Below are 23600 nucleotides of genomic sequence, written 5' to 3'. Positions count from 1 at the left end.
AACATTTGTGTTTATAGTGATCATATTCTGTTCAAGGTTAATTTTCACACTGTCAACTAAGGCTTGTATCCTCTTGCTTCAGTTACATTTTCTAGCCAAGGTGCAATGAAAGAGTATGGAGCTAATAATATTTTCCACAGTTGTTTCCAATTTTTTCCATCACTCTAAGCAAAACTGTGAGGAACATCTTTGAGCATAAAGCCTTTCCATATTTGATTCACCCAAGTGCAGTCACTGATTCAAAGGATAGTAGTGGTTTTAAATTTCTTAGTGTATACATATTATCTGAAATTCTCTCAAAAGGTTGTGTCCATTTACACTCTTAATATGTGAAATTGCCCATCTAACTATTGCCCTTGCCAGCGTGGAGCATTATTTTTACTCTTGCAGTTGTAAAATAAAACCATCTCCTTGTCAGTATTTGCATATCTTTGATTACTAGTGATCATGAACATTTTCTTTTAAATGTTTACTGAGCTTTCATCCTCTTTAGTGAGTAATGTAAAAGCAAAACCAAGTTCACCAAACAAAACTCTTCCAAACTTGTCTGACATAATAGAAGCTTTTTTTTTTCATGGTGTTGAGGGACTCTTGGTCATGAGAGACTCCTGATAACAACAGTACAGTTTTTGAATTACGCTTTAGCTTTCCTCCAAGCTACATGAGCCTAATCCCTTTATCCATCCTCAGTGGACCTATTATCCACCCATTATGTTAGATATTCTTATTCTCTATGCCAACTCCAGTTTCTTCACATTTCCTTACATATGCAGAGCCCTAAATTATGGTGGTTCTCTTGATAAAGGAGTGGCCACTGGGTAGAGGAGGAAGGTTGCTTCCTGCCTCTTGAGTGATGGAAACTCATCCTACCATAGTTATGGACCATTTACTTTTACAGTGCCTTGTGAGGCATTGATTTTTTTTCCCCATACATATGGAATACTTAGAATATTCCAGGCTCTGCTCTGAGTAACAGGATACAAAGAAACATAAGTCACGATCCCTGTCCATCTCACAAGCAATGGACTCTGTGATGTGATAGAAGTCCTTGCGTCTGAGGGTGACGGGCACAGTACCAGCTCTACTTGTGGCCAATGGGGGAGTGCTCAAGTTATTCTAAGTCCCTTCTGTCTTTGGAATCCAAATGACAACCATGTTTTCTTTTGTTGCTGATGTGTTAGTTTATTAATGCCACCATATACCCATTTTGTTTTTGAAGGCAAATTTAAATGTCTCAGGTTGAAATGACTGAGGGTTTAAGTTCAAGCTAACACACACACACACACAGAGAAATGTAAGTTTCATTTGATTGACATTGGGAAAATGTTGAGTCTTTAGAAGAGAGACATGAGGGAGTCTGTTCTGTTTTTAGGAATGAGAATTTGATGGGTTGGTTGAAGGATACTGACAGACAGGAGAGATTAGTTATTTTACTTTGTTTTGCTTTGTGGCAGTTGAGGTGATGAGGGACTTAGGATAGCAATGGGGAAAAGACATGGGGCATGACTTGAGAAGTTTTCTTCCCAAGGTACAATTGCCTGAAAGTAGTGACAGACTGGATAGGTTTTAAAGAAAAGACGGGGGTTATAAGATGCTTTCTAGATTTTCAGCCTCGATGACACAGAGAATGGTGATACCACTGCACAAAGAGGATATTGCAAATTGATTGGGCCAGTAGCAAGTAGATCATAATTTTATTGATTTTTGTACTTATGGATTTATTTATATAAGCTCATCTTTTTATAAAAATTTACTTGGGGTGGCTCCTATAAGTATATGAACTTTCATACCATAAGCATGTATTTCTCATTAGTCTTCTCCAAAGCCCTGTGATGTATATTACTGTCTCCAATGTACAAATGAGGCTCAGAGAATACAGGCAGTTTGTTCACATAGCATAGCTGGGACGTAAATGTACTTTAAACTCCAAACTCAGTGATTTAGTCCCCGAGCTAAACTTTTTTTTTTCCTGGGAAGTGACAGTGGCATTTTGAAGAAGAAATACCTTGAAGGCTTCTGGAAAGAGGAACTAAAGAAATATTTCAGAATCATCAATGTGATAAAAAGATTCCTTGCGTTTTTACCGCACTTTACACAGGAAATCCTGGGGGCAGGGTGAGGTTCCTAACTTTTACTGAGGAAGTGTATATCCTGGATCTGTCTGTCCTCGGAGCTTTTAAGATCCACGCAGTCTTCACAGCAGCCCTCAGAACAGGTACTATTATTGTTCCGTTTAGCAGTGAATACGCTGCAGCTTAGGGAAGTTGACGTGGCTTGCCCGAGCACCCTGACAGACTGCTTCATGATTGAGTGGCTTCAGTGTGTAATAGATTTGAGTTTCAGTCCTTAGGTGTTTGGTTTGCTTGTCTGTAAGATGGAACTGAAGTAACAGTATCAAAGTTGGAGGTATTCTTTGAGAATGGATGTCTTTATTGCTAACACACAGTAAGCACCGAGAAATGGTAGTCATCGTTACTGTCCTTTTACTGCAAAGTCAGCTAGAACCCACCTAGTTTTTTCCTCTGTCCATTAGTTTTTCCATTATACGGTAGTATTCCTGCAGAAAAAAGCAGATGAAACGAAGAATTTGGAAGAAATCACACAGAGAGAAGTATGGAAAAGAAAGATTTAATACTCAGTCATTTTGTTTTACAGTGACATGTACACATGATTTTTTTTAAATGAAACGCTACAAGAGGGTAGTATGAAAACCAAGTCTCCCTTCAGCCCTGGTATCCGTCCCCCAGTGTCACTCTCCAGAGGCAGTTAATAACCTAGTTCTCTGTTTCCTTCTGTAGATGTTTTATGCATATACAAATGTGCGTACGTATAGATATGTCCTTTCTTACACATTGTTATCATAACAGACACAATGTTCTGTTCTTGGATGCATCACCTTTTCTCTAATTAAACTAAAGCTTTTTTTTCCTGTAGAAAACAGCCTGCCAGATTATGAATGAAAATGTATTATATGGAGAGTTATGTTAGTATTTTTTCTGAGACAAAAACCCAGAAAGAAATATAAGAAGTTTAAAGTCAGCACCTAGTGGCCTTTAAGTCAAACTAGACAGCTATTCAGAACTTTATAAATGCTAACTCTTAAAACTTCTAAACTGAACACAAATCTTTACTAAATGGAGAAATGAAGATTATCATCAGAAGTACAGAGAAGATGAATTGTTTTATCTGCTGACACACTGAGGGGCGTGCCTGGGACCTGGCTGCTTCATTCAGGATTTGGATCACTGATGCTCTTGAAAAGAAGTGTGCACATCCTCACTTCCTGACTTCCTGTTGGAACACACTCCACTTCCGAACAATCGTGACTTTGTGTGTCAGGATGGTTTAGAAGGAGCTGAATCTTGAAAACTTCAGATCACAAGGTCTCGAAACTACTCTCACAGGGGGAAGATTAGTCCTTGCTGGCTTCTGGGAAATTTTGGGGTTTTTTTTTCAGATTTAATGTGAATGTGTCAGATACTGGTCTGGGTTAAAGAAATTCATGCTCTCTGTTCAAATGGAGAGCAAATGGGAGCCCTTAAGCCGAAAGAGTAGTTTCAAAGTCCCGCTTAGAATGAGCCTTTGTATTTCGTTCCCTGGCTCCGTCAGAGAAAGGATGCTGCGATGAGGGGGTAAGTGTTCTTACTACAATCAAATAAAATAGTCAATAAAAGAAGATGGGGCAACATAACAGGAAAATGATGCTTCTGGTTCATGTGCCTGTTTAAGAGAGTTCCTCAGCTACTCTATTCATCTATCTGAAGCACCCCTTCTATCCAGGGAAGAGAGGAAAAAAAGAGAAAGATTTAGCTTCCGGTCCTTGTCCTTCTAACTGACTAGGGAACCCAGGACAAGTTACAAAAAACTTCCTGGTCCTTAGCTTTCTCATTTGGAAAATGAAGAGTTAAGATGAGAGAGTTCTAGTTCTAAGATGCTATATCATTTTTTTATTTGATAAAAATTATTTTTTTAAAAATTCCCCAAAGAATACTCATAAGGAGTAGGTATAGATAAATTAAAGCTACCTGAAGAATTTAATTCCTGGTTGCCCAGTAACCGTTAAATCCCTCAGCAGTCAGGCAAGAACCACATTCCTGCCTTGAGACAAGATTTAGTCTTTTCTGAACTTACCCTCCAGCTGTGTTCCAAAAGTTTATTTGTAAGTTAGTTGCTTACAACTTGGAATAAAATGGTATAAATGGTAGTTAGGTCCTCAAGTCACAGAATCTACTTTAACCCTCCGAGTGCCTGATGCACTGCACAGTGTGAATAGAATGCAGCTCTTGTTTCTATGGGAACAGAATGCTTTTGGGGTAGAAACTCACATTGCTGGGGTTTATTTCTCCACTCTTGACGCTTCTCTGGACAAGAAGAACTGGACGTTTAATCATAAGTTGGTCTAGTCGCCTTCCTGGTCACTCTACCACCCCGTTGACCTCTCAGCTTCCCTCTTTCTGGTCCTTATTTTCCTTTGTATGAAGGGTTCTGTGATCTCTCGGCATCCCTGCCCCACGCTCTGTTCCCTGTCCTGCATCCTGGTCCTTCTGAGAGTACTGCCCGTCACCCTCATGCTGATTAGAATTAAAACACACCGGGCAAGCAAGGACCCGTGTCTCCTGTAACAAAGGCGTGAGGAAGGCCATCCAGCACTTTGGGTGTCAGAAAGATTTGGCTTTAAATCCAGGCTCTGAGATGCAACCTCAGGGAAGTTACTAAACATCTCTTAGCCCCGTTTTACTGATCTTTAATGCGGTTGGTAGCGTGGAGCTCAGGGCATTATGAGGACCGGCTGGCATCAGCTGCATCAGCATCTGCCTCTAGGCACTCTGTGAATGTCCGCGCTCCTCCTCTTGTCGGCCGCCACTTCTCTGTTTCTCCTAGACTCTACCAGGGATACTTGAGTACAAAAAGGGCTGAAGTAAGAGGCACCTACGTTTTTTTAAAGGCTGCTTTAAACTTGTTCCCAGGTACTTTTGTCCAGGAGTCAAAGGAGAATAAAGGCTGGGTCAGATACAATTTAAGCTGAGATAAGAGGAGAAACAAAGAGGTAGAGAAGGGGGAATGGTTCCTGCCTGCTGTGCAGTAGGAGTCAATAAAAAAGGGATGGGAGGAGCCTGGACATTACTACTGAAAGGGGAAAGGGGGGCTCTTACTTGTGTGACTTCAGAGCCATCTATTAGATGTACAGAGGGACTCAGAGTCTGCCTAATTCTTGGACTGAACCCTCAGACAGGTCAGGTGAGAGAGGACATGCTTTGTATCAAGAAGCTTCCAAATGCATCAGTTTTGAGGAGATAAAGAACAGTCTTCTCCCACTAACGTGAAAATTTCATTTTTCGATTCAAATGTATTGTCTAGACACGTAGACGGTTGAATGTGGATCTATCCCTAAGGCATCCTTTCTTATTAAAAGCAACTCAGTCTGTGTCAGGGGACAAGGCAGTCCATTATCTAATGAAAAGCTTCTGCCATTGATTAATTTTATAACAGCTGCAGCTACGTGATTGGTCTTTTTTTTTAAAGAATGATTTACATATTAGCATCTTTATCAGGATCCTATCACTAGCATCTAGTCTCCAGAAAAAGTAACACATAAAGTAACACATAAAACTGAAAACAAAACATTATTCTCTGCCACATGCTTCCTTTTTATAAACATCGTAGTATAACGAGGCTTCTGGATGCTTGGGCAGTTCTAGTCATAGTTCCTATTTCCCTCCCCAACTAGAGTGTACAGAACACAGGAACAAGCAAATTTTACTGTGTTCCTAGCCACTTAAATGTCTGTGTACTGTCTTGGACCAATTATTCATGCCTAAGGATTTAACAGATTATCTTCTTCCACCTCTCAGGTAACAATGACAATAATAAAAACCCAAACAATTTATTTTCCCTAGTAAGATTAAACAGTGAGTAGCAACTTAAGGCAGGAAACGTTACCAAAAAAGTGTTTTGCAAAAGGTTAATTCGTTTTTTTTCCATACTGATTAAGGCCAGATTTCCACTGCTGTTCATTTTGGCATCTATTTTATTCACAGTGGTATTGAGGGGTGGGGAGGGAATGTGGCCCAGAGAAATGAGAGAGAGACAGACAGAGGATGCAAGTCATTTTCAGTCAGAACCTAAAACTTATACTATCAGATAAAAGAGAAACTACCAAATATTCATCTGAGTTTTAAGACCTTTGAATAGTTAAAAGTTACCAAAGCTTAACATTTTTAAAATAACAAGAGAAGAGCGATAAACAAGGAAAGATATGAACATGTCTAGAGAGTTAATGAAAAATTAGTTACTTGTAAGTGTTCACATATACGTAGACATTCATTTCCAGAGGAATAACTGATGTTTAGGAATTCTAATCCTCATATCTGGGCAGAATCAGACTTGTGATAGTCCCATTCAAAACAAATGTCTAGTTAGATGCTCTGCAGATCTATTTATGTCTAGAAGAGTGTCTTAGCCATATAAACTCTCAATTTTAGCATTGTTTTAAACATTAAATTACCTGTCAAGCTGTCCTGTATCAGTGGCACCAGCTGGGAGCCAGAATGGGGAATTCTGTGATCCAGGATCTCTTTCCAGCTTAGTTCTTCACACCAAGGAGCATTGCAAGGGAAGGACGGTGGTCTCTCTTTAGTATTCTTTATTGTGTTGCTGGTAGTCCGATTAATGTTGTCAGTTAGAAATACATTTGCTGCAAGTAACAAAACATCTGAGCAGCTTTATCTTAACCACATAGGGGTTGATGTTTTCTGTATAACAAGAAGTCTGGGGACAGTAGAGGGCTAAGGAAGAGTTCAGTGATGCCATCAGAGATCTGGACCTCTGTCTGTTCTGGTATATTATCTTTAGTGAGTGACCTTTGACTTCATGGGTCCTTGTTGACTCTGCCGCTGAGGCAGGAAGAGGGGAAAGGACCTTCTCCCTCTGAGGCTCTTGGTCTTTGAGTTTGGAAAAGGAAACCCTTCCCTGCAGATATCTTCTCAAGCCTTGACCAGAACCACGTCTACATGGCTGCCCCTGGCTGGATTAGAGAAACTGAGATCCTCTGAACTTTGTAGTAGTTAAAGACCAGGCAGAAAGACCTTGAAAATGAGTGTTGAGCGAACCAACCTACAGAATCTGCCACAATTAAATATGGCTGCATCATCTTTTTAGATTACAGACATTCTTTCCAGACCACCTTTGTTCTTTCTCCATTTATTCCAACTCCTTTGTGTCTTGGGAGAGTCTTGATATCTTTGTTACGTGTGTTTCAAAAAAGAAGCCCAAGCTCAGGCCATAAGGAGTAAGCAAGAGGATTACTCCAGTGGTTCACCCCGAACAGTGGGAAGTGATATTATCTGAAGAAAAGTCAGATGTGGAATTCATGCAGGAAAACAGATGTGAGGTGTGAGGAGGGCCGTGTCTCAGGTCTCTGGGGCGGTTGAGCCCCTGGGACATGCCCCACCAAGTGTGTGGATCCTTGGCTTTGCGCAGGCAAGAATTTAAGTGCGAGCCACAGTTGAGTAAAGGTAGATTTATTTAGAGAGAGACACACTGCATAGAGTGTAAGGCAAGAGAAAGGCAAGGAAAGAGGTGTGGGAATTGGGTGCTCAGGTTAAAGTAAAAGTAGGTACACACTCCATAGACAGAGTCTCCAAATACGAGGGAGCAGGGGAAAAAGGGCCACCAGACATGGTGTTGTCAGTTTTTCTGGGCTCGGTAGCTTCCCACTTCTACAGGTGGGACAATTCCAACTGCCCTGGGGAACGGGCTGGGACTCCCAGGCGTTGGGCCACCGCCCATTCTTTGGCCTTTTGCGATTGGCCGTGGGGCTGTCATGGCGCCTGCAGGCTTGTTATTTATCACACTGTTACAGTGAGCAGATAATGAAGCTCAAGTCAAACCTCCTACCAACTTAATCCTCAAGGCCAACTGGGAGTTGAATATCCACCATTTTGGTGTTAAATTGCTGTCATTCCTTGAGTGGCTGTGCCCTGCCCCCTTCCATCCTGTCTCAGAATCAGTGTCACCAACAGCTTAAACCTGATAAAAATAGGGAGGTTCCTTTCCAAATCTCATTCAATTCATACCATTTATTGAGCATCAACAGTTATTGCCCTCAGGTGACAGTGATACTAAACAGGACACAATCTTTCCAGAAGTCTCCTTTCCCTCTTCTCATCTTTTCTTCCTCAAGTACAAGAATGAAAGATAAAGCTACTTCTCTTTAGAGCATTCACTTTTATCAGTATTGCTATAGATTTTGTTTTTGTTTGTATAGTATATTGAGTATTGAAACTAATCTTAAACAAGGGTTTGTGGGCTAACTTAGAAATTAATCGCTGTTTCATAAATAACATAGCTCATACGCAAATTTTTCAGTTCCATTAACCTTAAAAATATTCGTTGGAATAGTTTATGTCGTGTTGGAAACTACTTTTTGTGGCTGATATATGAAAATACATGGCTGTCTCTTTGCAGTGTTATGTTTCTGTCTGTACAGAAGCATGCTCACATAACCAGAGTTTCCTATGTGTATATTGCTTGGCACATCACACACACCCAGGAAATACATAGTGATTTTAAATGTAAGTGAGTAATTTATCTTTTTGTTTTCCCCAGTATTTTAGAACCAAGAATCGTTAACCCCCGAGCTTAGTAGACAGGCACACAGTGGGTGCTTATATAAATGGTAATTGATGATTTTAAAATGTGTAAGTCATTGTCACTTCCTGAAATACAGTAGGTATCCTAATGAGCGGTTTTGGTTCTGTCTTCCCATCCATTCTTGTACTGGAAAAGTAAGTGTATTGAGGCAATATTTTTGGTGGCACAGTCATTTAGTTTGAATGCATTAATAAAAGGTGGAGTCCAAAGAATTAATAGCTGAAAATTTTTGGAAAACCCAGTAAGAAATGTTTCCACAGAGTAATCTTGAGTGAAAGCCAGGTAACAGCTAGTTATTGGAGAACTCGACAGCAAAAGGTTTGCCGTAGACATGAAAAAGAGGGTGGAAGTCGATTTCTTGGAAGAATAAGGAGTGGTCTGACTGAGGCAGGACTTACGAAGAAATGCCTCCTGGGCCCGAACTAGTAATTTAAATGACTGAAGGTGGCTGGGTGGGAACTGGGGCAACCTGAAAAGCTTCTGTTAGGGCTGAATGGGCCTCAGCTTTCCCTATTGTCATGCAAGAATGTGCGTCTCTAAGTTGTTCCAGAGCAGCCAGACACGGGAAAGCTCCAGATTTTTAACTATTGGCAAATCATTTAACAATTTTAAACACCATTACGTGAGCCAAAACCAACCAACCAAACAAAAACAAAAAACAGGTCTGCAGACTAAATTCAGCTAGTTTGTGACTTCTGTTCTGTGGTTACTGGAGAAATAATTGAAAGAGACTTTTCAGAGAATGACCATATGTTGAAATCTTAGAAGATAAGAGTGGAGAAATAAGCGAGCTGAGGTGAGGCCAGGGTGGGAATGTTAGAGTTTAGGGAAATCTGGTTGAGGCGTTCTAAAACTGGAAACAAACAGTAATGAGGCTAACATTAAAGGAAATGAGGAAATTTATTGCTGTTTATTTTTATCATTAAAGTAAATTTGCCACAAATTCCCCAGCCGGGAGAAAGGATGGTAGATTTGAAATAAGTAGTATCAACCACATGACCAAAAAAGTACGTTTTTCCAGCCCCCCACAAATAAGGCACAGAATTTTTTAAAACGTTTGTGAATTTGGATATATGAAAAACTGTACAAAGGTATAAAAATTAAGTAACATTTGGTAATTTTTAAATGTCTCATCTTTATTAGAAAGAGTAAAATTTAATTAAACTGTCTCTGTCCTAGAGAATCTGGGATGTGTGTTCATTTATGAAGCGAGAGTGGAAAGATTGGTTAGTTAATGAAGTTTAAAAGAGAGCTGGAGACTGGGATAACTTTATAAGTTTGTATAGTTCTGGTAGTTCTGTCAGTTAGTTGAGTTGCCCATGTTAGGACTGAGGAAGTGACCGAAGGTTCTGAGTCAGAGAAAGGCGATAATATTGTTCATCCCAGAAATGAGATTGGACTGTGTGACTGTAGTCTCTGGTCAAGGAGGAGGCTAGCAGGAAAAGAGCCTTGGCTTGATCTGGTGTGCTTACAGCTGGAGCAGGAAGAAGGTAAGATGACAGGGAACGCTGGTGAGAGATTGAGGATCAGTTTAGAGACCTGGCTGATTGAAGTTCCTTCTGCTGATAAGGATGGCAAATAAGGAAGTGCTTAGGTAGAAGAGCTTTTTCAATGAGTTGACTGAACAAGAAAAGGCAGAATATGGAATTCAGGAGGTAGGGAACGAAGTTAAGGATTCACATCTTTTAAGGGGGCTGACATGGCACGCACGTGATCCCTCAGATTTCAGTGCCTTACGTCACTCCCAAGATTAGTTACTCCTGGTGCCCCCATGTCGGGTGTGGCTTCTCCTGAGATTAAACCTCCAGCCTTTCATCAGGGTGAAGCGGCAGGTGGCTAGGGTAGGATGCTTGGCTGCGTGGGGTAGGGGACAAGATACTGAGGGCTCTGAAGACTTCTAGCCACTCCCTGCATTCTCAGCCACCACGTTACAGCCCTCAGAAGAACCCGAGGCCTCTAATTTCTGAGACCTCTTGGCTGCATAAATAGGTGTGCCTCTTGTTGGTGCCCCCACCCTACCCCCAACCGCCCCTTCTGCCCCTCCCATTAATTTAGACTTGGGATTTCTCTCCTAAATCGGCTACCGGCAGGTCATCTTCCAAGCTTCCAAGGTATTGTCATCTAATCTATTGTCATCTCCTCTCCAATTTTGTCTCTTTTCTTTTAGGTAGATGTCACTTTTAATTCTTTTTCTATCATCCTGGTAGTTTCAGAAATAAGGACTCTGTTCCATGTGCCATGTTTAACTGGAAGTCCCAAGACATAAATCCTTAACGTGACATTCAGGGCCCTACAGTGGGCTTCCCTCTGCCTACCTGGTGGGCCTTGTCTGGGGCCATTCTTCCTCTTTGCTCTGAAACTTTAGATATATGGACCCTCTTAGGATTCTTAATGGCCCACAGTCTTCTCTGCTTCAGGGCCTTTTTTGAACGTGCTGACCTTTCATCTTGCTGTGCTCTTCCTGTTCCTCACCTGGCTAACTCCCATTACCCCTCAGATCTTTGCTTAAATGTCACTTTCTCAGAGAGGCCTTCCTGGTTGGTGTTGCCCTACGCACACACTGTCAGTAAGCATTGAAAGGATAGATGGAAGGATTATGGCTAGATGGATGTCTTTATTTCTTTATTTTTTTGAGTAACATTGATTTATAATATTGTATGTTTTGTATGTACAGCATTATATTTCTACTTGCATATACCCTACAGTGTGCTCACCACCAAAACTTTCATTTCCATCCATCCCCATACAGTTGATCTTCTTTATCCAATTCACCTTTCCCCACTTCCCCTCTGGTGACCACGACTGTGTTCTCTGTATCTATATGTTTGTTTTTATTTGGCCCATGTCTTTAAAACTATAAACCAGGTTTGCTTAAATAGTCTTTTAAAATCATTATTTTATATATATTAATTGGTGGGCAAGATTTTGAGAATTAAGGTCCAAATCCTTTCTGATTTGAAGCTCAAGTAAAAAGAAACATGATGCAACAGTGTCCACATGAATAAGTTCTCCATTATCTAAGGGAGAATTCAGGCCGCAGAAGTGATATTTAAGATACACAGCCCCCCCCACCTCCAAAAAACCCCCCAAAATTTACATTGGCCATTTGTTACAGAAGCTGCTTTCTCAACAAACCTTTTACCAGAGCAGCGAACAAGGAGCAAAGCTAATTTGAATTTCAGCTCTTCCAGGAGAACAGTGTTGCTAAGAAGTGGTGAGATGGTGCTGAGGAAGGCCAAGCAAGAGGAGGGAGCCAGAAAGGCCTTGAACAACCCACAGTCAGGATTTTGTATTCTCTTTTATTTCACAGTTGAACTTCCCAGGTTTTTTTATTTTTTATTTTTGGTTTGGTTTGTTTCTCTCTTTCACAATTCTGCGTTTGCACACTGGTGCTACCCTGGATGCTTTATTGCCTCTTTTCATTTTTTAGAAGAATTCTAGAGGGAAACCAGTGGCAAATAGGAAAATGCCATTTCACATCTGGAAACATAACTTGATAGTAATTATAAATTCACAGACTCAGCTTTCTGTACTTCATACAAGTATGAATGTGTAATTCTTATTTATCTCTGTGTAGGTTTTTTTTTTTCTCCATTTGAGTAAAGCTCAGTGTTGATGGTGAGGTTTTAATGAGTTCAGATTTTTTAAAAGGACTCAAATATATCTAAAAAATTATACACAAGTGTAATCTGTACCTCTTCTGTCTCGGCGAATTCCATAAAGATATGTTCCAGAAATCCTCCTTGTTCTTGAAGTGTTCTTGAAGAGGTCCCAATAATTCTACATTGCAGTCTAAAACTTCTGAAGCCTGTACATCTTGGCTTCATTTGCCTACAAGCCAGACTCGGTTTAAATTACTCAGTTTATCTCAAGCCTCATTAAGACTTGTCCATGGTTCTTGTCTGTTCTAGTGAGTTTGAGCTGGCAAGAATAATACTTGTCGTGAGAAAAGTCCATTAGAATGCTGTAGGAAGTGTGAGATGAGGAATCAGAGCTGTATTTTATTTTAAAATCTACCGCCTTCATATAATAGAAGGGATGGAGAGGGAGACTGCCTTGTTTTGGCTTCTGTGGAAAATTTGGAAAACTACTAAAATATGCATGCAATAGTAGTTTAATTCACATTGTATGCCAAGCACCGAAGTTGGAACTATACCAAAAAAATCATACTTCCTCTCAGTTTTATTTTTCACTCCTGATCACCTGAGTGATTGGACTTACATTTCTGCTGGGAAATAGAGTTGGTAGGAGGAAACAGAGCACAACACCAATTTTTCTGTTGGAATCATCTTTGGCCAGCCAGCTCTTTCCACTCATTATGTTTATGGGGTCATTGTCATTCTTTCTACCTAATAGATAAACATACTGAAACTTTGGGCCTTTCCAAAAAGTGCCCACAAGCCATTGGAAAGCTGAACCAAAATACTCCTTGTTTTAAGTTCTAGACCTCAGTTCAGTCATAGGTAGCAGGATGTTTGAAGTACGATTAAAAGGCAGAGACCACCTGTAAAATTGAAATGAAGGGGCATAGTGTTGTATTTGTATAGTATTTTCCAAATTTTCCCATGACTTTAAAACGCTGAGATGTTTTTCACTCTTCTTGCAAGAGCATGTCCAACAATGTGTAGATTTGTGACTCGAACTTGATCGGTCATTCCTCTTTTCTCGTGCATTTGACACCTCCCACCACTCTCTTCCACAGGATGAACGTAAAAATCATGCCCCAGGAATATTTACCAAAGTCAAGGCAATTCATAGGCTAAAGAAAAGAGCAACAAAACCTATTGTTTCGTGCCTCAAAAAAAGCCAAATGGACCATCACTTCAGTAGCTGGTGATTCAACTTAAAAGGATAGACGCTATAATATTTGGCCTGTTCCTTGAGTTTCTGAATTTCTCTATTTTTAGTATAGAACCAGCCTTGGGTAAAATAATTCAAGTCAAGAAGAGGAATGCACGGTTCAGCATTTTTATCCTTCTGAAGTGTGCTTCCTACCAGCTGCCATGAAAACATTGTGTAACTCATTTCTTGGATAGTCTCACGCCTCTTGAGTTCCGGTTGTGAGAGCGAGTGAGCTCATCACAGCTTGCGCCACAGTCCTGGAAAGGCAGCTCCCAGGGAAAGTGGGGGCCGGCCTCCCACGGGGGATGGGGATGGGGAACTTGAAGCTTTATTCCGCCTGCATACTTGAGCTACAAGATCAGCTCCAGCCTCAGCCCGGGACAGTGTCACATTGTCCGCAGCTGTACCGCATCTTGAGGTTTCAGTGTGCATCCTACACATTTTCACAAGGCGGAGACTTATCTCTTCCAGCTGTACACCAGAGGGAGTGGTGCTGCTGACTCCTAGCAACACATGCAGACTCAAACAACACAGATGGTTAACTCTCTTGAGTGAGACTTTTAGGGCATCAGAACTCCATTTCAATGCACTGATGGTTACTGGATATAAATTTGTATAGCTTCTGTTGCCTTATGATGAAAACTAGACATTTTCCCTGCTACTTTCTTTTGGTGTTCCTGAATCACTCTTTGATAATTGGTTGGACTATGGTGCATAGAAAACTGGCAGAAGGCTTGTTCTCTGCGGCGTGTTGTTGGGGGCCGGGGTGCAGTATGCTTGAAAGGGTGTCAGCGTGGATTAACACAAGGCAGAACATGCCATAGTTATAAGGATTTGGAAGGGAAGAAAAGTTTGAACTGCTCTAGGGAAGCTGAGAGCACTGCTAGAGCAGGAATGTTCTAGATGCTGGTCTTTGATAGTATTCTACTGTGAACCACACCCTGAAAGAATCAGATTACCCTTGCCTCTCCTAGCTCCTGGAATTTGCCAGTTCTTAATAGAAACTGTGAGGATTGGCTGGAGCTTCTGACCTCATTTAGACCATTTGTTCTAAATTCTGAATAGATCCAGGAAAATCAGAAAGCAGAGTGTATGCTTTTAGATTCTTTTAATTTACTGAATATCTTTTATTGGCATTCATCATAAATAACAGATCCACAGATATATCTCAGGGGTGAGTTTTTGATCTAATTGACTATAAATACAGTCATTAAATCATCTGAAAGCCCACAAAATGGAATGTAGAAAGACAGAAAAACAGAAGAACACAGGTCTCTATACAGAGTTTATACTTGAACTTTAACAACATGGAACAAGAAACTGTATTAAAATGTACAATTAAAGACTCAATTGTACTTCAAGGTACATATGAATCACCTGGGGATCTTATTAAACTGTTGATTCTGACTCATAGATCTGGATGGGACCTGAAATTCTGCATTCCTAACAGGCTCCAAAGAGATGCTCATGCTGTTGGTCCTCACATCATACTTTGGGTAAAAAGAGCCCATCCAGGTTCTCTTGGGTAGGTGTTGGTAGCCACCTATGGCTAGACATAGGTGAAGGCTGTCTTCTTATCCGCATCTTGGCTGCCAGTTTATAGTGAAGGCAAATCTCAGAACAAGCTCTGTCACATAGGAACACTTATTAGCCACAGAGCATAAAACAATTTTAAAGCCTTTGCCAAACACGCAATGAAGTCACAGCTCTGCCTTTCGGAGTGTTTGGTGGGAGAGCCTCACTACCCACGCCTGCCACAGTCCTTGACACAGTGCTTCTCAAAGTGTGGTCCCTGGATCAGCAGCATTGGCACTACCTAAGACTTCAAAGAGATGCAGATTCTTAGGTTCTCCCCAGACCTACAGAATGAGAACATCTGGGCATGGGGCATGGGAATCTGTATTTTTAACTGGCCCTCCCCGTGATTCTGATGTAACCTCAAGCTGGAAAACCACTGCTAGAGCAGTAGGAGTCCTGTCAACCATCTGATTGGAATCAAGCAACCAAGAATCCAATGAAGCACAGCTGGATATTTTGGAGTCCAGCCTGGGGCACCATTTCTAAAGGCGGAGGGCCTGCTAGATTCTTCTCACACCCGATTAATGTAAGGGCAGGGAATGCTTCTGAACCCCTTTCAACAGTCCTTGTATTCTGTAAACCACTAATATCATTAACACAAGCTCATCTAACATAAATTAGGATACTAAGTGTATTAATAGGATTGTACGTGTAACAAGAACTAAATATAGCTGGGGCACTTACAGTGGCGGCCTCTGGAGTGAGGCTTTTTGATTAATTGCTAGCCAGCCACCCCTGGAGTGTGCTTTCCTGATTGAGACAACTAACCGCCTCTCCAGCATAGCTCAGGCTAACACACACATCCCATTGTACTGTCCCTGTGATGGTTTTTTTTTTTAATTCTTAAAATTGACTTTATTAAGGCATACTTCAAATACAACAAAATGTACTCATTTTAAGTGTACAGTTTGAGTTTTGATAAAAGTATACACTCCAGTAACCTCCACACCAATCAAGGTACATAAAACATTTCAATCACCCAAAAAATACCCTTGTGTTCTTTTTGCTCAGTTACCCATCCCCTTCCTGTTCCTGGGTACCATCTATTTGCCTTCTGTCAGTACAGGTGAGGTTTACCTGTTCTAGAATTTCATGCAAATGGAATCAAACAGTATTTATTTACTCTGTGTCTGGCTACTTTTACCCAGGTTAATATTTTTCAGATTAGTTCACATTGTTGCAATAATAGTAGTTAGTTCCTTTTTATTGCAAACTAGTATCCAATTGTATGACTATACCACAATTTGTTTATTCAGTCTATTGTTTTCTTTCTAGTTTTTGGCTAACATGGATTAAAGCTACTATGGGCATTCATGTACATATCTTTTTGTGGCCATGTTTTTATTTCTTTATCTAGGGGTAGAATATTTGGGTCATAAGATAGATATATGTTTAATTTCATGAGAAATTGCTAGCCTGGTTTTCCAAACTAGTCGTATTATTTTAAATTCCCACCAGCATTGTGAGAGTTCTACCTGCTCCACATCCTCACCAACATTTAGTATTGTCAGTCTTTTTCTTTCTTACATTGAATATTTTGAAGTAAAGTACATTGTTTTTCTTTCCCCTAATTTCAATTTAAGGTTTTATATTTGGTCTCTGCAGAGGTCATCAATCTAATTATGTTGACCCAAGTGATTGGATATCGATTAAATTATTTCCCTTTCCTCCAATTAGAATTGGTTTGGTGGGTGCCATTTGATTATGGCAGTTAGTCATGTTTGCCAGCGTATTTTTTCTCTTTTTCATTCTTTTCATTTATTCATTCAGTCTGTCAGTCAGTCCCTGAGCTCTGTCAGATCTGCTTTTTCAGAGAGTGGTCATATGTTACATCACTGGGAAACACGACAGAAGTAGGCAACAGTGTGCTTGTCTTTTTGGAGCTGGATTTATGAAAGATAAATACACAGAAATGCTAGAAAAGAAATATAGCTCAGTGTATATCAAGGCTTGCACAAAATTGAGTAAGGGCAGAATCTGAATATAGATTCCAGTTTGGTGAGGTGAGCCAAGTGACAATTTTTTAGAATAGCAGTACCTTTTTTAATACAGAATATTTGTACAGAAACAAATATTCATTCTGAGACGGATTTGCAACTTCTCTCATTGACATCTAGTATTATTTTTGTATATTTAGCTTGCATCCAAATTTTTGATCAGCAAGAATTTCCAGTTAGTAAATGTGTGTGTGCACACACGTGAGTTTGTGAACTTCTTTTTAAGCCAGCCGTCTTTTATCCTTTTTGCTGAATTAGTTTATTTTTAAATAAATGCAAAGTAGTAAAATGGAAGGAATCTGTGGAATCAGGTAGACCTAAAACTGAGATGAGGGTTAACTGTGCCAGCAATATTTTAAAATACATCTCACACACACAGACATGCACATGTGTTGGGTAAGAAATATTCACAGTGCTAACAGTGCATATCTTTGAGTAATGGGATTATGGGTGATTTGTTTACTTGGTTTGATATTTTCCTTTAATTTCTAAGTTTTCCAGTGAACACATAAAATTTTCATAATCAGAAAAATCGTTAATATTGTTACTTGATTGTTCACTGAGTTCTCATAGCTATTTCATCGATATATTCCTTGTTCTCTTTAATCTTGTTTACCAAAGATTCGCTGTAGTCGAACCAAGGTTACAGCCTAGGGAAAAAAAAAAAAAATCCCTGTCCTTCTTTTCCCCCTTGGGAACGAGGACTACATGGGCGCCCTGCAGGCTGTGCCACCGTTGTCCTGCACAGAACCAGCTTTCCTGATTGTCCAAGAGCAAAAAGACATTCTTTTTTCTTTCCCCACACTGACAGCATTTCACCTTCTAAAACGTGGGGCATGTACAAGAGGTTTTTTTCCCCTAGCCCTTTGTTGTTGCTATTGGCAGATCATTGGGAGTTTATCTGTGCTTTATGATGAAATAACAAATGATCTTTGTTTTCCCCCTTTTTTCTTCAGCTGACCTGAATAATGTCAGGTTCTCGGCTTATAGGACTGCCATGAAACTCCGAAGACTGCAGAAGGCCCTTTGCTGTAAGTATTAACCAGTGCTTGGAAGTACTTGACAGTTACTCTTCGCTTACAAAAAAGGGGTTGGGGGTATTTGCATTTGGAGAGGGGAGAAATAGCTCTTACAAGTCCAGTTGTAGCATACAATTAATTTTTTATATATATTTTTATTGAAGTGTGATCAGTTTACAATGTTACAGTGTACAATGGTTGTCTCTGCTGCTCTCTGACCACAACTTCTCAGCCTTCCAGGAACATACATGTATTCGTTTTCATACTCTTTTTCACCAGAAGTTACTACAAGATATTGAATATGGCTCCCTGTGCTATACAGTATAAACTTGTTTATCTATTTTATATATATTAGTATCTGCAAATCTCGAAATTAGAATTCATTTTTTAAGAAGTATCTTTAGCTTAAAAGATAAAAGTGGGCTTAAAAGTAAATCAGAAGTAAAGATATTTGTTTGAGACAATTCTGGGAGAAATTTAGTTGTGAGGGGGGGAGCAAGGATGGTTGGTAGTTAGCTGGAAGGGGCTGAGGAGTTAGTGGAGTGTACATGCATATAGGTTGAGAGACACTTGAGTCTATGTAAACGGATATGAGAAGGAGAGAGGACAAAGTTGAAATTGTTGGCTCAAGAGGAGATAATAAAAAATACGAGTTTTCAGAGGCTAGGAGAAGGTAATCTAAGAGAATGAAGGGACACCCCTCTTCCTCTGTGATGAGTGGGGCTGAGGAACGATCTGGGCAGGGCCAGGTAACTAAGGAGACCTGGTGGGAGAAAGGAGGGAGAGGGCTCTGTTTTGTGTGAAGGTGGAGCAGAGTTCCTGTGCTGCAGTTCACAGCAGAAGATGATCAAGTTAAGTTTGGGCTTACCTTTGTGGAGAAGGAGAGCACTAACCCGAGAAGCAGCATTATGGACCCCAGAGTCTGCTGAGTGTTTGATCGCAGCACCAGTCCACAGGGATATTTCTCTGGACATCCTCAACAGTCAGGAGCTGGATGGTTCTCTCTCAGGTGGGCGGAGGCCAGCTGGGCAAGAGAAGTGAGGATTTGGATAAAAGAGTGCTTAACTGGTTCAAGCGCTGTCTGTCAAGTCCTTGTTGGGGAGGAGCAGCTATGAATGCAGGTGGAAGCTGGTAATGGGGCGGTGGAGGGATCAGGAGGCTGACTGTTCAGGGAGGTAGAGGAAGAGGTTGTGTGGAAGTGCCTGGAAGGCTGAGAAGTTGTGGTCAGAGAGCAGCAGAGACAACTATTATTTCAGGAGTGGAATAGTTCAGCTGGTTAGGTCTAGGATATGCTCATTGGAGTGGGTGGCAGAGGTGGACTAGATGTGAATTTCCATGGAGATGAAATAGGAAGTTAAGGAACCAAGAGGCTAGAGTGATGCACGAGTCATCCTTGCCAATGTTGAAATCACCCAGAATTGGGGGCCAGAACTGAGGAAGAGCGGAGGGCTGTGAGCGCTGGCTGCCAAGTCTTCGGGAATAGAGGCGTCTGACCAGGGGGTCTGCAGAGCCTAGCAGTAAGATAATCGAGGAGTGTTGCTGGTGTGCGGTTTTTTACCTGGAGATGGAGAAGAAATGGCCTGAAAGTGAAATGATTTGGAAAGAGAGAGTAGGCTCTTCCTCTCTTTATCTTGGTCTCTCCAGTGCTTAGCACAAAGCCCGGCACAGAGAAGGGCTTAATATGTTTTCATGGAATGGATGCATGAATTGAGAGTAAATTAGGCTTCCATTTCCTTATAGCTTATAGTCTTAAGCTATCATTTTTCAGCTGTGTAGCTCCCAAGCCTAAGTGGTTTTTAAAGGGCTCCCCAGGCCTAGGATTTCCTTGGGGACCTCTTAATGTACCAGAGCTGGAAAGAGGCAATTTGAGGTGGGGTAGAGTCAGAGGGCTGGATGGAGAAAGTCTTCTGCCTCTTTTTCTTCTTCTGTACCTGCCGCATCCTAGGCGTGCTGCTGCCTTCCCCTGATACAGGGGCAGTTATGAGATGGTTATTGTAAAGGGCTGTAGTATACAGTCCTGTGAGGTTCAGAAGAGATAATCAGCTGTTCTGGGTTATACTATGAAAAAGCCTCAAAGCAGACTAGATTGAAAAACCTTTTCCATAATGATTCTCTGGCCTTGGATTTAGGCATTATTCAGTTCTCCTTTTAAAAACTGTTTGTATTCACATATGCATCTGATTGTCTATTATTTCAATTTATGTAACAGTTTCCAATAAATGTTGGGAAAACAGGGGAATTTGATATTATAAAAAATTTTGGCCATCAACAGTTATAACCTGGTAATAAAGTTAAGCTCTGAATGTGGAATGTAGAATTTCCTTTTAAACAGATTTGAAATTCTCAGCATTTCGTTTCTAAGCATGACTTTTCTCATATTTGAAAAAAATATTTCTCATATTTGAAAGGTTTAGGCACAGCAAAATTAGGGTATATTTATCTAAATTAAGTACTAGATTCTCAAGAACGGTAGAAGGGTTCCACATGTAGTATGAATATAAAGTTCACCCATCCTTTTATTATTGAAAACATGCCTGGTCACATTACTTAACTGTTCAGTAGATGATTTCAGCATTTCCTCTTAATTTTAGATTTGCTTAGGTTTATCTTTCAGCCTTTTCGTCATTCTATGCCTACAAAGCCATGATAAAGAGCTATTGTCTGTGGTACAGGCAAACAAAACTTGTCCTGGCCAGCTTTTCCAACTGAAGGTCGCTTCTGCTAACTATTACTATAATGAAAATTAATGATGTTATCTCAGTGATTTCCTGATGCCAGTGAAGAGTTTGAATTACAGATGCCTTAGAAAGTACACAGTGCTACCGCCATTAAGCACTTGGTCTTATTTTTTTCACATATCAAAGCTTCAATATTGCAGAAACCTGAATACCTCACTTTTCTCCACTATAGAGAATTTACTATTTAAGTCTAGAGCATCACCATTGGCCTGTAATGTCCCCAGTTTGTAAGCGGTTTAATGTTGCATGACTCCATACTGCCTTTCAAGGCATTGTGAATGAAAATTAAACTCCACAGAAAGACAGAGACAAAGAGAAAACCTGGGTAAGAAGGATTTATAAGCTGGTTCATGTGGCTGAGACCCCAGTGAAAGTTGTGAAGAAGATAATCTTAGCTTTTTATTTCTCCTTCTCTAGTTCCGATGACAGCCTATAGGTTTGTGGCTTCTAAAATTAAAAATATAGCCAACATCTAAGAGCAGAAATAAAAATGCACTTAACAAAGCACATGTATTTAGTTTATTAGTGTGGGGTGCGTTGGAGACAGCCCAAACCATAGGGCTAAATATACTGCAGTTGATAAATGTGACACATATTCTGCAAACAAGAAATAGAACTATTTGCTTCTGTTCAGCAGCTAAATCACCAATGGAGAGATTTTGTACAGCCTAGAGTGAGTTGTCTGAATAGAGGCACAACAGCCAGACTCATCCTTACTGCGAGAAACCAGGTTTAAAAAGGTGCTCCCTTCTTGGTAAATGCACCTCACCTTTGAGAGGGCACTTAAAGGTGGCATTACATAGGGCTTGGTTGCTAAAGGAGAGTCACAGGACTCAGGATAACATGGCTTGCAAATCTAGTCTCTTGCAGGAGAAGGTACAATAGGGCAGCAGCATTAAAGTCAGGCTCTGCGGGCTACCTCACAACAAGGAGACCCGAGAGGCCAGTGCAATTATTTTGTCCCTTCCTCACAAAAACCTACTTCTCCCGTATACCGTACATTATTCCTCACATAGGTTGGAGGCCAGGTCTCTGTTATTTCAGAATTCAAAATACCTTGAGGACAGAGCCAAACAAATTTCTCTGCTTACGTGATTTGACAGATGTTGGTACCCAAAGAGAGGGGTCCCATAATAGGATCTCTCCACCTCCCAGGGGAAGCACTGTAGTCCTGCTTAAAATGTAGCCGATACCCATGCGTTGCACACTGAGGGAAAGAAGGGTTGGTCTCAGTCATGGTGCTGGAGCTGTTAGGGAGCGCTTTGTAGGTTCCACTTTCCGCTTATCATTGGTTCCGTTTCTTGTTGCCGTCCTTATCTTTCCTCCTCGAATTGGATTCCACGTGTTCTTTTTGCACTAGGAGGTCTTTTCCATCAGTTTCTCTTTTCTCATTGAAAGCAAATTCTTCCTGGCCAGGTAGTCCTCACCCAGCTCCTAATTCTCCTAAGGTTCTTTTATTTCAACATTCTTTGGTCCAGCGGACATGTTGTTGCTGTTGTGTGTACTAGCATCTTTACTATAAGTAGGAAATAAAATTGAGAAACAAAAATGTGGAGTCTCCCAGGCTAACATCATATGAATAGTAGTCACTCCTAAATGAACTGGTTTGGGTATGCCAGAGAAATTTCTGTAACCACCCATGTCCAATTTCTGGCTTTTGACCTTAGGCCAATGACAACATAAACTTGCTCTGTTGAGGACACAGAGACAAGTGCACCTGACCACAGTAACAGTGTGACAATTAACCGGATCAGTGGCCATGGGTTTTGTGTTTCTTGAGCAGAGGACCTCATGAATATTAAGTATTCGTGTGTATTGAGCATATCCTGGATAATTAGTGCCTGTTGCACATTTGGTATACAATATACTTGTCGTACTCAGGTGCCTCTGGAATAATAGGTATCTCTTGGTCCTTCAGTCCCTTTCTATCCCTTCCTATGTTTAACATTAGCATGCCATTCTTACCATTTATACACAACACATCTCATAAATTCTGTCCATGTCAAACTTCTATGCTCAAAACATCTTAAAAGGTTTCACCTATGATTTACAGACTACAAACTACTTGATCATTTAAAATGGAATTGAAAACGCTGAAAAGTAAATGCATGTTGTAACAACCATATTAGCAACTTAATCCAGACTTTTATGTGGAAACTTTAATACAAAGAAAACAAGTGTAAACAATAAATCTGAATGTCTGAGTGACAAAAAAATTGTTTTGCTTTTCAATCTCAGGGAATTAGGCCCACCAAATTAAATTGAATTTTTTCTCAGTGATCCAAACATCCCAATTGTCCTGCCACTGGTTTGTAGCTTTCCTCACACTAACAAAACAGTATGTTTTTTTTTTTTTACACAGAATGTTATGACAGATGAGGCATATAGCATGTAAACTTGCTGTAACATACCCAATACCTTTTGTAATCCTTCATCATCACAGCTAATGACCACACAATGTTCATTCGTTCATTCAGATTAGTATACATCAGTGTTCTCCAGATATGACTGGGTAAATATTCCCACAGGGTACTTTCCAACACAGGTGCTTAATAGCAGATATACGCTGTGAAACAAGCACCAAAAGACATAACCACTTTAATATTGCTTCATGGAGTCATGGTCACAGTCAGAACTGCCATCTCTTCACCCAGTGTGTTTGATAGATTGGCCAGCTGTCCTGCTCACTTCTTGGCTCTTTAAAAGGGCATCTGAGTCATAGCTAAGGGAGCATTTTATTCTCTTATTTTGAGCCTCTTTCTAGGCACCAGCAT

General features: G+C 40.5%; 1 protein-coding gene across 3 annotated transcripts in view; it reads left to right on the top strand.

The window, feature by feature from the left end:
- LOC102520808 (dystrophin) overlaps positions 1 to 23600 on the top strand; it is a 387492-nt gene that overhangs the window by 325191 nt on the left and 38701 nt on the right. For all 3 annotated transcript variants that reach the window (XM_032475799.1, XM_032475798.1, XM_032475801.1), the window contains one exon: positions 18026 to 18100. In XM_032475799.1, the coding sequence (XP_032331690.1) occupies positions 18026 to 18100 (75 nt within the window). The remainder of the gene's footprint in view (positions 1 to 18025; positions 18101 to 23600) is intronic.

Source organism: Camelus ferus, chromosome X, assembly GCF_009834535.1.
Source record: "Camelus ferus isolate YT-003-E chromosome X, BCGSAC_Cfer_1.0, whole genome shotgun sequence".
Taxonomy (NCBI): Eukaryota; Metazoa; Chordata; class Mammalia; order Artiodactyla; family Camelidae; genus Camelus; species Camelus ferus.
The sequence above is the reverse complement of the archived record's forward strand: the minus strand, read 5'-3'. Positions and strand labels throughout refer to the sequence as shown.